The 17,452-nt window shown below is 44.2% G+C and overlaps 1 protein-coding gene across 1 annotated transcript in view; it reads right to left on the bottom strand.

Moving 5' to 3' along the window:
* PAH (phenylalanine hydroxylase) overlaps positions 1-17,252 on the bottom strand; it is a 120,880-nt gene extending 103,628 nt beyond the window's left edge. The window contains exons 1-2 of the mRNA XM_068276940.1: positions 17,135-17,252; positions 13,184-13,288 (exon numbers count right to left, since the gene is read on the bottom strand). Coding sequence (XP_068133041.1) covers positions 13,184-13,288; positions 17,135-17,176 — 147 coding nt within the window. The 5' untranslated portion in view covers positions 17,177-17,252. The remainder of the gene's footprint in view (positions 1-13,183; positions 13,289-17,134) is intronic.
* Between the last annotated feature and the right edge of the window lie 200 nt (positions 17,253-17,452).

Genomic DNA, 17,452 nt, shown 5'->3' with positions numbered 1-17,452 from the left:
AATGTACGCAATAGAGGTGCTGGCTTGCCCGGCAGCCAGCGTTATGTCGGAACGCTGTTTCAGTGCTGCCGGAGGCATCGTCACAGATCGGCGTATCCGCCTCTCCACAGAAAATGCAGACCGTCTGACTCAAATTAAAATGAATCAATCCTGGATTGGAAACGACTACGCAACACTCCCGGACCCCAACCCAGTAACATGAACAATGAACATCTGTGATGGGTTAGCGTTTCTGGTCCCTGTTTATTGAACCTCTCATCTGTATTACATTTATGACTGCATGGCGACAAAAAGCAAATTGCTATCCGCACGCTTCTTGTCCTCATGCAAGGCCTGGGTTGTTGTGTCTCAAAGCGTGGCCTTCTCCTCCTGCGCCGCCCTCCTCCTGTTCCATCACGTGTGCTGCTGCTGGGTTAGCGTTGCCGGTCCCTTTTTACAGAACCTCTTATCTGTATTACATTTATGACTGCATGCCGACAAAAAGCAAATTGCTATCCGCACGCTTCTTGTCCTCATGCAAGGCCTGGGTTGTTGTGTCTCAAAGCGTGGCCTTCTCCTCCTGCGCCGCCCTCCTCCTGTTCCATCACGTGTGCTGCTGCTGGGTTAGCGTTACCGGTCCCTTTTCCTGGAACCTCTCATCTGTATTAAAATTTATGACTGCATGCCGACAAAAAGCAAATTGCTATCCGCACGCTTCTTGTCCTCATGCAAGGCCTGGGTTGTTGTGTCTCAAAGCGTGGCCTTCTCCTCCTGCGCCGCCCTCCTCCTGTTCCATCACGTGTGCTGCTGCTGGGTTAGCGTTGCCAGTCCCTTTTTACGGAACCTCTTATCTGTATTACATTTATGACTGCATGCCGACAAAAAGCAAATTGCTATCCGCACGCTTCTTGTCCTCATGCAAGGCCTGGGTTGTTGTGTCTCAAAGCGTGGCCTTCTCCTACTGCGCCGCCCTCCTCCTGTTCCATCACGTGTGCTGCTGCTGGGTTAGCGTTACCGGTCCCTTTTCCTGGAACCTCTCATCTGTATTACATTTATGACTGCATGCCGACAAAAAGCAAATTGCTATCCGCACGCTTCTTGTCCTCATGCAAGGCCTGGGTTGTTGTGTCTCAAAGCGTGGCTTTCTCCTCCTGCGCCGCCCTCCTCCTGTTCCATCACGTGTGCTGCTGCTGGGTTAGCGTTACCGGTCCCTTTTCCTGGAACCTCTCATCTGTATTACATTTATGACTGCATGCCGACAAAAAGCAAATTGCTATCCGCACGCTTCTTGTCCACATGCAAGGCCTGGGTTGTTGTGTCTCAAAGCATGGCCTTCTCCTCCTGCGCCGCCCTCCTCCTGTTCCATCACGTGTGCTGCTGCTGGGTTAGCATTACCGGTCCCTTTTCCTGGAACCTCTCATCTGTATTATATTTATGACTGCATGCCGACAAAAAGCAAATTGCTATCCGCACGCTTCTTGTCCGCATGCAAGGCCTGGGTTGTTGTGTCTCAAAGCGTGGCCTTCTCCTCCTGCGCCGCCCTCCTCCTGTTCCATCACGTGTGCTGCTGCTGGGTTAGCATTACCGGTCCCTTTTCCTCGAACCTCTCATCTGTATTACATTTATGACTGCATGCCGACAAAAAGCATGTTACCTGCGCAAAGAAAACAGACATTTCCCGCATTTAAAAGACAGTTTTCCCTTTGAAACTTTAAAATCGATTTTCTCAAAAACGATAAGCTCTTTTTGCTAATTTTTTTTCCTCTTGTACCCACTCCCAAGGTGCACATACCCTGTAAATTTGGGGTATGTAGCATGTAAGGAGGCTTTAAAAAACACGAAAGTTCGGGTCCCCATTGACTTCCATTATGTTCGGAGTTCGTCTCGAACACCCGAACATCGCGGCCATGTTCGGCCTGTTCGGCCCGAACCCGAACATCTAGATGTTCACCCAACACTAGCTGGAGCTTCATTCGTGATCATCTCAAGCAAAACTCTAGTTTCAGTACAACTATTCTCATGATGTTATTTAATGATCTATGTGGCTGAATGAATAATCCAGGAACAACATTATTCTTAAACGAATCATCAGGCAAAATAACCTCTCCCCCCCCCCCTCCACTTACGCAGGGCTTCCTCCAGTCCCTTGCATCCGACATGTCCCACACCACATCTCTGTTCGTAGCCGTCGGCCCGGTGTCCCAGGCGGTGCAGAGGCTGACCTCCTCTAGTGCTTCAGCAGTTCTGCGCCTTTGCAGTACAACGCGGACAAAGTGGGCTTGATTGACAGCTGCACTCGCGCAGACGCAGTAAGGATGACCTCAAGGTCGGCCTCTACACCGGCGGGGACCCCAGGTTGGTAGCTGCGAGTGGAGATGCGGCGTGGGACATGGGACTTGCAAGGGGCTGGAGGAAGCCCCAAGTAAGTATATCAGAGGGCAGCATTTTATGCCTGATGACTCCTTTAAGTGCCTACCGCTTGCCAGCCATGTCTCCAACACTTGTCTTTCCTCAGCCCTCTCCATAGAACATAACAGGCTGCTCATCTGTACTTTAGCAACATGTCTGTACAGTGCTTGTTCCAAAGAAGACAATTGTAACAATCATTTAACAGTACGGCAATAGAAATTAAGAATCTGTATTTAAAGCAAAGATCTCTTTGTAAGGCATTTTGTAATTAAATATTATAACTTTTCAGCTCAACTTGCAGCCAGCTATGAGCTTCCAAAAAAGTAGGAATAATACTCTTTGTAAATCTTTGTGCAAAGTACATATGGACTGCATAAAAGCTTCCCATTGTGCTTTACTGGCAGCATGCACAGAGCGGTAGCTTGTTACTCAGTTCCACGCGACTAATAGAGTGATTGGCGAGAATTGTAAGCACTTCCATATCACAGTCTCTGTTAGGAGCACTGTAGGATGACTACTTACATGAACATGTTTTACACACTAACATATAAGCAAGCTGAAATAAGGCTTGCCATTGATCCCTGTAACATATAGAGCAAAAATGAAGGGACTGCTCTGAGCAATAGGTTCCCTTTACTTAAAAGGACAGTGAGAAGGATTTAGAGGCTGCCATATTCATTTTTTCTTTTAAACAATAGCTGTTATATGGCAGTGCTGCTGATCCTCTACCTCTAATACTTATAGCCATAGACCCTGAACAAGCATGAAGCAGATCAGGTGTTTTTGACATTTTTGTCACATCTGACAAGATTAACTGCATGCTTGGTGTGTAATCCAGACACTACTGCAGCCAAAGAGATTGTCAGGAAAGCCAGGCAACTGGTATGGTTTTACAGGAGATAAATATGGCAGTCTCCATATTCCTCTCAGTTCAGGTGTCCTTTAAAGTGATCCTGAGTTGAAGCTCAGGATCAAAATCAGATGAATACATTAAGAAAGGGAAGCCTCAGGATCCTATTGAGGGTTCCCTCGCTGATCTAAAGTCCCCCGTTGCTGAGCGCGTCCCCCCTCCTATCGGGGCCGCACAGCTCTTCTTCTTGAAACAGGGGCGTGCAGTAGCCGCGTTTAGCCCGCCCGCGCATGTGCAGTACCACGGTACTTACTGCGCATGCGTGGGTGGGCTGGTTCAACTATTGCACGGTCACGCTGGAGGAAGAAGAGCTGCGATGCCCCAATAGGACTAGCGACAATGCATCGTCGCTAATCTTTGGGGGGGGGGGGCGCACTCAGCGATGGGGGACAACACAGCAGGGAGAAGAAGCCTCAATAGGATCCTGAGATAGATAGATATTAGTTTAATGCTATTTAGTGTTTCATACATATGCTTCAGGATCAGCAGCTTTCTGTATTTCCTCTCCCTATTTATTTGTGACTCTGAAAACATCAAACACTTTTAAGCACTAAAGAGCGGAAAATCAGAGTTCAGTCACTTGCAATTCTCAAATAAATGAAGGGGGCGTATAATCCTCCTTAAAGCTAATAGGTTAGTGGGGAACTTGGTGCTCCGACTGGCTTTAAATCAGCGCGTAGAAACCGCCCCCTTATGAATTGTTGGATAGTGTTCAACAAGTACATCTGAAGTGTATTAGTTAAGTACACATTACTTATCCTGTCCAAGTATTGAGTGTAACATCTGAAAGACAGAAAATATCATGTTGCAACAACCAGGATAAAAACACTAATTGTTGCCAGCAAATGAAAGAGGCCAAGCTGTTGTGGATGTTTACAATGTGCAAAATACACATCATATATGCACACATCACAGCAATATCAAAAACAGGAATGTGCCTTCTTAAAACAGAAATCATTTGTGATTATTCAGGTTGGGTCATGTGGGTGCAGGCAATTGATGGGTACTGAGTGTCATGTGGGTGTGTGGGTTCTCAGTGCCATGTGGGTTATGAATGTAGTTAGTAGATGTCATGTGGGTGTTAGGTGCGGGTACTAGTTGCTAAGTGGAGGCTATATGCAGATGAAATTACTGAAAGACATGTGGGTGCTGGGTGCAGGTAATAGGTGCCATGTGGTGGCTGGGTGTGAGTACTGGATGTAGGTACTGGGTGCCACATGGAGGATTGGTGCTGTGCCTGTACTGGATGCTGGTTATGGGAGAGCATTGGGTGTCATGTGGGAGCTAAGTGCAGGTATTCAGTGCCATGATGGAACTAAGTGCTATACGGAGGCCAGGTGCAAATACTGGGTGTGTTTGGGTGGGGCTTGACTGGGTATGATGTGAGTGCTTGGTGCAAATACTAGGTGCCAGATATAGGGGTGGTAGTACTGGGCACCATGTGCGTGATGGATGCCAACTATGGGGGGGGGGGGGGATTTTGGGGTGTCCTGTGGGTACTGGGTGCCATGTGTGTGCTTTGGGGAGGTGTACTGGCTATGTGTAATGTAAGCAGCTTCTGGAGGATATGTGTACTTGCTATAGGGGGATTACTAACTTAGTGTAATGTGGGTGCTGGGTATTAAGGGGTTTGCTGTGGTTGCAGGGGGAGGGAGAGCTCACTGTGGGTGCTGTTGGGGAGGTGGGGGAGGGATATGCCACTGTGGGTTATGGGGACAGTATAGGGACAGGAGAGGTCACTGAGGATGCTGTAGGGAGGGTGGTAGAAAGTCACTATGGGTGATGGGGACAGGAAAGGTCAGTGTGGGTGCTGAGGGAGAAAGAGGTTAGTTTGGGTGCGGTGGAGGGAGAGGTCACTGTGGGTGCTAGGTGGAGGGAGAGGTTAGTGTAGGTGCTGGGAGGGGGACAGGTCACTGTGGGTGCTGAGGAAGGAGAGATCAGTGTGGGTGCTGCAGTCAGGGATACACCATCTTATCTTCTCCCACACAGCTGACAGGCTGCTAAGCTTAGCCACAGAATTCCTGCCGGGGCTGCCTCTCCACTCTAAAGTGTCCTGTGCTGGAGGGGGGATTTTCGCAGGTTTGGAAGGAGCTTCCCACAGTCGATGGGTGGTTGTGGGCAGAGTTTCTTTTGGTGGCCAAAGGGGCATTTTAATTAAAAGAAAGGGTGTGCCAGGGCTATCTAGCGCACCCCTCTCTGCACGTGTCTGCCTCTTTGAAAATATCAGAGTAAACTTGCAAGAAACCATGGTAACAGCATGCAGCATGTTTTGCCTTACAAGAATTCCCAGAAAACCGGAGTGCCCAGAGGAAACCCAGACTGACACAGGGAGAACATACAAACTCTGTGCAGATATTGCCCTTGCTGGGATTTGAACCAGGGACCCAGCACTGCAAGGTGAGTGTGCTATTTATTATGCTACATGTTGTATCAATAAACATAAAGCAAAATTTCAGGCTACGTATGTTCAATATGAGGGTGTCCAGTTGTTTGGGATTTTATATGTTCTCAATCTGAAACACCACTGAAGTCAATGGGGAAACAATTCTAATGGTTTGTTCTGATCTCTGGAAAACAACTGCAACACTAAGATGCAACAAAGCAGTGGCAAGGGGTAATTTTATGCAATTTGGAAGGATTTCCGATATCCCATCTTGCCCTCAATTTACTGCTTTGTGGGTCCCTTGAAAGGAACCTGAAGTGAGAGGCTGTCATATTAATTTCTTTTTAAATAACACCAGCTGTCCTGATGATTTCTGAGACTGCAGTAGTGTCTGAATTACAGAGAGGTATAGTACTGTATTCGCTAGGCAGCTGGGCCTTTTTTTAACATTGAGTCTTATGCAACCAGATATTATTATTATTTAGTATTTATATAGCGCTGACATCTTACGCAGCGCTGTACAGAGTATATTGTCACCTAACTGTCCCTCAGAGGGGCTCACAATCTAATCCCTACCATAGTCCTATAACTATATATGTATCGTGTAGTGTATGTATTGTAGTCTAGGGACAATTTTTTAGGGAAAAGCCAATTAACTTATCTGTATGTTTTTGGGATTTGTGAGGAAACCGGAGTACCTGGAGGAAACCCACATAGACACGGGGAAAACATACAAACTCCTTGCAGATGTTGACCTGGCTGGGATACGAACCGGGACCCAGCGCTGCAAGGCGAGACCGCTAACCACTACGCCACCATGCTGATAGCACCCTTATCCGGCATCAGTTGATCTCCATCGGTGAGACTCTACTGTATTATTATTATTTTTTTTTTGTACAGTGCTCTAACTAACTAAACCACAGAACATTCGAATGACTGCTCCACTCATTGCCCCCTTTTTCTAAACCCTTGGAGGTCTCAAGTATGTAGTTATGTAAGGCAACCATCAAACAGGACTTTTGCTACTTCCAATATAGTTGACACACTTTTATGATGTTTCCTGGCTGCTGATTTTTGGATCAGGGCACTATGATATTTGACACCATTCTTGGCAATATTTGGTTATGATTGAACTAAGTAAAATAGCTGCTCTTCCGGTTGAATCTGACTTTGGCCCAAACCCTTACAGCAACACTTAATTAGTACACTTCAAGAAGTCTTACTTGAACCCACACAATTATGCCCAAAGTGTGGCTAAACTGGGCCTGTGGCACAGAGATCTGCCAGTTATAACTTGGTTCAAGCACAGTTATAATGGTGCCCATCACCTCCAACACTTTCTGCTTCAGCCCCTCACCCCTGCAAGCCCCAAGACGTATATTTGGTTGTAAAGATTGAAGGCTAAAATTCCACACTAATTGATTATATACTTAAAGCTATGATATTTATGTTTTAATGACAGCCAAACATTCTCTGTATTGCAGATCTACTAGCTATTGCTTTGATACATGCTGCTTTCATACATGTCAGATACTGGACACCATGTTCCACCTGTTGATTACCTAATGAAATCGGGGTGAAAGGCTGGCTGATACTGTAAAGTAGTATGTTGACACTGGGTCCACAGTATGTTTAAACTTAGGTGGCCTTATTTGATGAACTGTCCTATACAACATCTTTATCATCTATACAGCCGAATGTCAATTCTACCAGTTTGTTTACTCACTGTTGCACAGGACTCTTACTAGTTTATTAACCACTTAGTGCCAGAGCCGGATCATCCACAAGGCAATTCTAGGCAGATGCCTAAGGCCTGGAGAGAGAGTCTAGGGGCCTGGTGGATACTAGACCCCACCAAATCTTACTAAAATTAAATCCAGGTGATCATTAGTGGTGGGCAGAAACTGCTATCTTGCCTAGAGCCCCATTTTATCTTAATCCATTTCTGCTTAATCCTACAGTATATAGTGTTGTGTGCCACCAATTTTGGCATCATGACATAAATAATATAAGGATGTAGCTGTCAAAGAGCACCTAACCCGCATTCACTACCCCCAGACATCTTAAAGGATACCAGAGCCCAAATAAGGTCTGCACATGCGTATGACATCATTACGTCATGTGCAATATGTCAAACGCATTGCACAGAGTGCTGTAGGACGTGCGCAGCCCGGCCAGTGCCTGTGCAGTAGTGCCCGACACTCGCAACCCGGAAGAGGCTGCCGGAGGGCCATTTAGGTTGGTTGTGGGGGTAGAAAGAAGAGTGGGGGAGCGGTAGGCATCAGCACAGGTAACAGTATATGCCTGCTCTTCTCCCCCTCCCCCCCCCCCCCCGTTTCTCTAGGTTATTTGGGCTCTGGTATCCTTCTAAGTGCAATCATCATGGAAGCCCTTCCCCGACAGAGCAGGATTGGAAGCAATGCTGGAGTAACTAGAATGCCCCCTCTCCCCATTCCAGCAATGATTCTGATGCTACTTTGTAGCAGAAAAATGTGTCCAGCTGACACTACTTTTAATATTTGGATAAAAATGTTAATCCTAATTTGACTTTTTAGAAAAACACCACAGACATGCATGGGGAACCACTAAATGTGTATATTTGCAACATATTTGCATAAAGCAAAAGAAAACCAAGCCAATGTATGCAAAATCAATATATACATTTTATTTAGGACGTATCCAGTAAAAACAACTAAAAACCATTGAAAATGTAAAAAATGGGAGAACCATCATTATAATTGAATCAATAAATTCACACAAGTACCGTACTCGAACACAAGTCGACCTCATGTATAATTCGACCCAAAAATGTGACCCCCTAAGCTGGTATTTTTCAAAGTCTCAAGTGTAAGTCGGGCCAGGAAAGTTGATGGCTGCAGGTGGGGACTAGGAGGGTTTCTAGCTCAGCACCTGGGGTCCAGGAGAAGTAATGTTTGCACTTGGGAACCAGGAGAGGTTAATGGCTGTACTGCATAAAGTACTGCAGCCATTAACCTCTCCTGGTCCCGAGGTGCTGCTAATAACACCTCCTGGTTCCCAAGTGAAGATATTTACACCTCCTCCTCCCCAATTGCAGCCAGCATCTGTCCAGTATTGATCCCCGGTGCCCTCTATGACTGCAGCTGTGTCCTCCCTGTTGTGTGCCTTGTGATCCCTTACAATGGCTCCTTAATTTTCCCACTTATTGACTAATCTGATCAATCCCCAGCCCCTCCCCCCTCCATGCCCTGTATGTAGAGTGCACAGTGCAGTAGAGCAGACATATGTTACTACGGGCAGAGATTCCCTACAAACCTCCCCTCCTTTCCCAGCCACTATGGTGCCCGCCTCTCTCTCTCCGGGTGCCCAGCTCTTTCTCCCCATGTTCCTTGCATGCAGAGCTGACATACAGTACCATGTGACATCGGGAGTCACATGATACTGGAAGTGGGGGAGAGACGCTATAGTACGCTCACCAGCATGAGTGAAGAGGAGATCATAGGATACAGCGTGCAGCGGTGGATTAGGTAATGTATGTCAGCTTTGCTTTACGCTGTGTGCACGGAACATGGGGAGACGAGAGAGAGGCAGGCACCCGGAGAGAGAGAGGCGGGCACCCGGAGAGAGAGAGAGGCGGGCACTATAACAGCTGGGAAGGAAGGGGAGGTTTGTAGGGAAAGTGCCCATAAATATTAGGAGGAGGAGGCAGGAGGGAAAGCTAGAGAGGAGGCAGTCCTAACCCCGGCTGCAAGTTAGGATTTAGGTCTGACTTGACTGTAAGGCGACCCCCCTACCACGCCCCCCCCCCCCCACACACACACACACACACACACACCACCACACTTTTACACTGTGAGTCAGTCCTAAATGTTTCGCCTAATAGTCAAGTACATAAGGTAATTCAATAACATGTGAATCATTCCTAGTACATAATTAATCTAAATGGTAATATCCAGGACCATTTTAGAAAAAAGTGCTACAGTGCAAAAGTGCTATTAAAGTGAACCCAAGGTGAGAGTAAAATGGAGGCTGCCATGTTCATTACCTTTTAAATAATACTAGTTGCCTGGCAGCCCTGCCGATTTATTTGCCTGCAGTGGTGTCTGAATATATTATCATAAACACCTGGTGATCTGCGTGCTTGTTCAGGGTCTATGGCTAAAAGTGTCAGAGGCAGAAGATCAACAGGGCAGCCAGGCAACTGGTATTGCTTTAAAGGAAATAAATATGGAAGCCTCCATATCACTCTCACCTCAGATTCACTTTAAATGGTGCAAAAATGCAAGAAATGCAAAAATGTGTGCAACAATATGCAAAAATTGTGCAAAAAAATGCAAAAATTAATAGCAAGATGAGGGCCAGTTACTAAAAAAAAGTGCTACAGTGCTATTAATTGGTGCAAATATATAATTATTATTTAGTATTTATATTGCGCTGACATCTTACGCAGCGATGTACATAGTATATATATATTGTCTTGTCACTAACTGTCCCTCACCCTCAGAGGAGCTCACAATCTAGTCCCTACCATAGGCATATGTCCTATGTGTATGTATCGAGTTCCCCAACCCTGTCCTCAAGGCCCACTAACAGTACATGTTTTGCAGGAAACCACAAACATTCACAGGTGAGGTAATTAGTGTCTTAGCAGAGCTGATTAACTACCTCTGTGGATTTCTACATGCACTGTTGGTGGGCCTTGAGGACAGGGTTGGGGAACACTGGTGTAGGGGATGTGTTGTAGTCTAAGGCCAATTTAGGGGGAAGCTAATAAACTTATCTTTATGTTTTTTGGGGGAAACCGGAATGCCTGGAGGAAACCTACGCAGACACAGGGAAAACATACAAACTCCTTGAGGATGTTGACCTGGCTGGGAATTGAACCAGGGAGGGACCCAGCGCTGCAAGGCGAAAGTGCTAACCACTACGCCACCATGCTGCCCATATATAATACAATGCAGCCATGTAGTCTGAAAAGGGACTTGGTAAGGAAGAAGTTCAAAATGTCAAGAGACAGTTAGTTTAGGTGCCAGGAAGGAGGTTCCTTATGGTAGATCAGTTAGGCTAATCTAAACAATGGGGAAAGAGAAAAATGGCAAAACTTCTGCCCAAAACATTTACATATAGCCGAGTTCACAGCCAGGAAATAAAATGAGGGAAATAATATTGTTAATGTATTATATTTGTAGTATTGATCAGAAATGAATTTGGCACGGATTTAATAGACACATGTGACGGTACTTATCTGTTTATCTGTATGATTTTAGGAAGAGCAATAAGTATTTTGATTTGGAAATCACTGATTGCTACTCTTACATGTTTCTCTTTGAAGTTAAAAATGTTGACGTACCCACCTGACATAGCAGAGAATCAATCAGTGACCCTCTCTGGTGACCGTGAGGACTGTTTGAAGAATGAGAACAAATATTTACTGCAGAGTTTGCACGCTTATGTTCCTTTCACATGGCAAACAGTATACTGATGGAAAACTCCAAACTTTGGGCAGATAAAAACAATAATATTAACCAAACAGGATGAATATATCATGTGTGTTATTGTTAAATGATGTTAAAATATGTAAAAACTGAATTCATACAAAAGAGGACTGCAAAAGAAAAAAAAAAAAAAAAGAATGGAAAAAATTCATTATTTCTCAGTTTTTGGCCATTATAGTTTTAAAATAATACATGCTACTGTAATTAAAACCCATGTATTTTATTTTACCATTTGTCCCGGTTATTACACCATTTAAATTATGTCCCTATCACAATGTATGGCGCCGATATTTTATTTGGAAATAAAGGTGCATTTTTTTAGTTTTGCGCCCATCACTTATTACAAGCTCATAATTTAAAAAAATGACAGTAATATACTTTACTATATACATATTAAAAAAAGTTCAGTCCCTAAGGTAACTATTTATGTAATTTTTTTATTGTATTTTTTTTTCTTTTTTTTTTACAAACAAATATATATGTACCTTTCGGGGAGTGTGGGAGGTAAGGGGTCAATTTTAAAAGTAAAAAAAAATGTAATTATCTGGAAATTTTTATTTCTAGATGTAATTTTACTATATTTAATTTTACTACCATGCAGAGCATGGAACAGCAGCGTAATTACAGAGCATGGAGCAGCAGTGTGTATACAGAGCATGGAGCAGCACTGGAAACTTAACAGAGTCAGGTATGAGCACAGCCCTGTGCCCTGCTGTGTGAATGCTTCACTTTCCCCTTCATTAGCAATGTCGGCTGTCGAATTATTATCTGTATCCAAACTGTTCCTGATCAATCCCAATGTCGATTGGGAGCAGATCAGACATTTAGAAAATAATTGTCAGATCCTGTCAGTTGTACGGGAAATTGCATTATGTGTACCCAGCATGATGTCCTACCATATTAATATACTGTACACTGCGTGGCTGAGGGAGACCTTTCAGGAATCCCCTTTGAAAATCCTGGGTTTGCCCCTGGACTGAGCAACTGTCATTCAGTCAATAGTTTTGAAAATAAAGAAAATCCTGAGAATCCCCCATGAGGAGATGGTGTAGTCCAAAATCTGTCAGATCTGTCATATTTTTACTACCTACTGTAAGTGACAGCAACATTGGAGAAATGCAATTTACAGTGCTTTTGAATCTGGGAGAAAAGTACTTCTTATAACTGTACACGTGCATTTTAAATTTTACAATTTTACAATTTTTCACGATAGTGGTGTTTTAGGAACCGATAAACTATATCTGAAAGCCAGTATATTTACCTTATATCACAGTAATTTCAGGTCTCTTCTGTGGCGCAGCTATGGGCCCTAGTGCAAATTTGCATTGGATTTCTTCAAGTACTCTGTAAATAACAATTGATATGGAGCACCAAAATCAATGACAGCCCCAGGGTAAAGCCTGTGCTAGATGGATCAGGGAATGCTCGGTGACGCAGCGTGATGAATCAATGACAGCCCCAGGGTAAAGCCTGTGCTAGATGGATCAGGGAATGCTCGGTGACGCAGCCTGATGAATCAATGACAGCCCCAGGGTAAAGCCTGTGCTAGATGGATCAGGGAATGCTCGGTGACGCAGCCTGATGAACGACTGTTCACCGATTCCTCCTCCTACGCGGGCGAACAAGTGATGTCATGCAACAGCACATAACGGGTGCAAACGAGAGTACAAACAACCGTGGCGCTTTGCGCAGGAGTCGTTGGGGATGTTAGAGATCGGATCCGCTGTGACGGTCATTATCGACACGCATTGCAAAGTGGTGTTCGCCTAATTGTCCACGTGTACTCACATCACAAGTTTGTGGAAGCGATTGCTCGTCACGCAAAAAATCATCGGTCGCGGGAAAGATTGTTCAAAATATCGCGACGTGAGAAGAGCTAATTGCAGTCACTTCTGTAATCCCTATTGCTATATCACTGGCATTCTTATTAATGCTGATATGAATTCTCCTGAAGTCAGCAGCAATACAATTCAAAAGTACAATTTAGAGATCAATAGTATGCATGTGTGTAAACCAGATGGATTTTACCTCAAATATGCGCAGGACCTTGGCCAGAGCTCCAACTTCTTCTTTCAAGGTAAAGATCAAAGAAATCCTGTTATCTTTAATGTTCTCTTCAATGTAGTTTGAATCCTGTAGGATATAGGTTGAATTACTGAGATGTTTTTGAAATTGTATCTTGTGTAAGTACAATTTTAGTATAGTTGTAAGATCTGAATAAGGTATACAAATGTATTAACGCTTTCATTCACATATGAAAACACTTAGGCCTTATTTACACTTAATGCATTGCATTGAGTTGTGTCGTGTTGCGTCATATTGTATCCTACTTGTCAAATGGGAGACAACACAACTCAATGCAAATCAATGCAACACATTAAGTGTAGATGGGGCTTTAAAGGGAATTTGCAATGAGATGAACATGCAGGATGTCAGTTTAGTATGGCCCAAGGGAGAGCAGCAACCTTTTACTACAAAACACACATATTTGAATAAATCCAGTTCAAGTGGAAATGCTTGGATATCTCTGCAATCACCTTAGCAAATCAGGTCCTATGACTCTTTGATGCCATAAATCAGTGGTCCTCAAACTAAGGCCCGCGGGCCAAATGTGGCCCCCTGATGCTTTTTTACCGGCCCTCCACACACAAACTGTATTACTTATAGATGCGGACAGCTACATCTTTAAATATTGGTGGTCTGCATATAGAATAGCAGTGCTGGCACCACACATCCACATTGAAGCCAGAAAGCAGTAATTCACTGGTTTCCAATCAAATTCCACATCAGGTGACACTGCTGTCCACTGCAGGTTGACACCTAGGTATGCTTCATTGTCTGACCCGCAAAGACTTCTACATCATTTTATGTATACTCTGGCCCCCCAGCAGCCTGAAGTATGTTGACCCGGCCCTCAACCCAAAACGTTTGGGGACCCCTGCCATAAATGTTGTAAAAAAACCTGAAACTCTAAAGGTGAAAACTTCAATGGCTAAAATCACATTCTAGCACAGCATATCAGAGCCACCACTTATAGCATGCTCCGACCCCCATCTCATTCTGAGAGGACTACTGAACTGGGTGTGTCTTGTACATGGGCTGTGAGCAGATATTTGGCATACTATAATTAATTCCCTACATTAGTGAGTGAACTAAGTGACCTGCATGTACAAAGTACTAACTTGTACTGGGAATTTACGCAAAAAAAAAAAAATTTGAAGTGATTATATGTCCACAAACAGAGGACAGTCCAGCTGGCTGTTAAGAGGCATAACTCAGTTTGTCTCAAACATGTAGAATTTAATATTATCTCTCGGTGCCTGTTGTTGATAGTGTGAATATGGGTAATGTAATATTACTGTTTATATACTATTGGCTTTGGTGACCTATAATTCCCTTAACCTATGCCTAACACTAACTCCCTATCTATGTCTAACACTAACCGAGGCCCCGCTGCCTACACCTAATGGTGCATACACACACCCAATTTTCAATGGCTAATTTTACCAATTCAGTGTAGTATGAGAGCTTACCTACACAATCTGTTCATGGTATTCAAAATCTGTTGGCCCTTGTACTACATGAAAGTGGTAAAATAGGCCAATCAAAATGAGTTGTGTACACGTACCCTGACACTAACCCCCTATCTATGCCTATCAGTAACCTGTATAGCTTAGCACCACCCTGCAGCCAAATCGGTATTTGGCTATATGATAACTGAACTCAGATGCCTGTTAATCATGTGACTGCCAATATCCACAGTTCGCCTCTATAATAGCTGTACTTTGGTGCTGACATCAGGAGGTCGGCTATATAATAGCTGAACCCTGATACCTAATTTACTCAAATTCCATTGTGGTCTATGGCACGTAATTTAATGTTCAAGCTGTGCACCTGAACTAAAGAGAACCCGAGGTGGGTTTGAAGAATATTATCTGCATACAGAGGCTGGATCTGCCTATACAGCCCAGCCTCTGTTGCTATCCCAAACCCCCCTAAGGTCCCCCTGCACTTTGCAATCCCTCCATAAATCACAGCCACACTGTTGACAAACAGCTTGTCAGAGCTGGCTGTGTTTATCTCTATAGTGTCAGTCTGCTGCTCTCCCCGCCTCCTGCAGAACTCCAGTCCCCGCCTGCATCCCTTCCCTCCCTACTGATTGGAGGGAAGGGACGGGGCAGGGACCGGAGCTATGCAGGAGGCGGGGGAGCAGCTGAGACTGACACTACAGATGTAAACACAGCCTCCCAGCACGGCTGTGATTTATCAAGGAATTGCAGAGTGCAGGGGGACCTTAGTGGGGTTTGGGATAGCAACAGAGGCTGGGCTGTATAGGCAGATCCAGCCTCTGTATGCAGATAACATTCTTTAAACACACCTTGGGTTCTCTTTAAAGGGAATTAAGCGCTACTTTTTTTCTGGTTTCTAATAGCTATAAGAGCTGTCATGTTCCCCCTCCCCTTCTAGCTGCCCATTATTTATTCAGAGGAAGGTGTAAACATAGCATCTGGGACTTCTCTAAATTCTTTGAAGCATGGTGAGTGTCCCCCCTTCCCCCCTTCCTGCTGATGAAAGTTAATGTGTGCAATAAAATATTTATGTCAGTCCTTATCTGCTTGAAATTTCTGCGGACGGGCAGGCCGTGGAAGTAGCTTAAAAAGCCTCTGATAAACTTTTAAATGTAAAAAGAAGAGGTAAAATTGAAGAGTTTTTAGTAATGAGCCACATTATTGGCATGCATTTTTAATGTGCCTTTGAGATGCCCTGGGTGCTAAAAATGGTGCTTGGTTCACTTTAACTGCTTCAGTCTCCAATATCCCAGCTGGCTGCAGACTGAACTGATAAAGGGGTTCTGTGGGTGGGGGGGTTAAATATAAAAACAGACATTTACCTGGGGCTTCTATCAGCCCCCTGTAGCAGTAATGTCCCGCGCCGTCCTCCTCCGATCCGCCATTCCCCGCCGCCGGCACCGGGCAATTATTCGTCGAACAGGTCAAATAATGCGCACTACCGCTCGTGTCATCAGAAGCATCAGAAGCTTACTGCGCAGGCGCAGTATGAAGTTTCCTTGTACTGCGGTGAGCTTCTGATGACGCGCAGCCGCATTTGGATGGCATGCTGCGCTAGACCGGGGTCGGCGGCGGAGAACGGCGGATCGTAGGAACATTACTTCTACAGGGGGCTGATAGAAGCCCCAGGTATGTGTCTGTTTTTATCCCCCCCCCCCCCCATAAAACCCCTTTAAGTTAATCTGAAACTGAAACAGTAAACTGCAAAATAATTTGGTTATTGTTGCAATATGCAATGTAATTTTTTTTAAAGTAGAGTAATACTTAAAATACATTTGTGAAATACTTATATTATACTGTCCTATGAAGATATACAAGTTGCAACATTAGACTTTATATACAGTATCCTGCTTTTTGAACTTGATCCTGTTAAATTAAATACATTGTAGTATAGACACTGAAAATATTTTTAGAGTTATTAAAGAAGCATGGTGAGAGTTACTTTAAGCTTTATATTCTGCAGCAATATTTAGAAAATCAGAAAGAAAAGGAATATCTTAAAAGTAAAATACATTATTATATGTTTTGAATTCCCTTTCTAGTTTTCAATCCAGGTGGTTTATTTTGTTTTTGCAGAGCTTACATCAACACCATGTACAGTGTTACTTTGCGTGATACGCGAAGGTTTGCACGCGATCACAGGCGATTTTCACGTGAAAAGCACCCCTGATCGCGCGCAAACCTTTGCGTATCACGCAAAGTAACACCGTTCACGTGCAAGAAAACTTAGCTTTCTTGAACTGCATGTATGAACTACAGTATAGATGTTTCATTCAAGCAACATGCTACTGATTTCACAGTAATCTACTAAGGCAAAACGGGTCATTAAACAACTTGGTCTAGCGTAAATAACTGTATAACATACACAAAAATAGTAACAGACGTATGCTAGCAAAGCTTTCCAACTTACATAGGTATGGGCCCCATTCATTTTGCTTATGTTTGCATACATCTTGCTAGAGGTGCGATGCTCTCAGTACAGCAGAGGTCAGCCAGCCTGTGCACCTGTGTGCAGAATGAGACAAAGTCCAAACAGTAGAGAATTTAAAGCCCTCCTGTCACTATTATAATTCTGTCTAGATAAACACCCCTCACCAAAATTCCTCCAACCAACACTTTCCTTTAGGAGGCACTGCCGTCATGTGACGCTATGTTCATAAGATGATGCAAGTGGTTCTCATCAGCAAAACTAACAAATTGCAGAAATTACTGTCTGTTTTTCATCCGA

Source organism: Hyperolius riggenbachi, chromosome 3, assembly GCF_040937935.1.
Source record: "Hyperolius riggenbachi isolate aHypRig1 chromosome 3, aHypRig1.pri, whole genome shotgun sequence".
Lineage (NCBI taxonomy): Eukaryota > Metazoa > Chordata > Amphibia > Anura > Hyperoliidae > Hyperolius > Hyperolius riggenbachi.
Note: the sequence above shows the minus strand (reverse complement) of the source record. Positions and strands in the feature narration are given on the sequence as shown.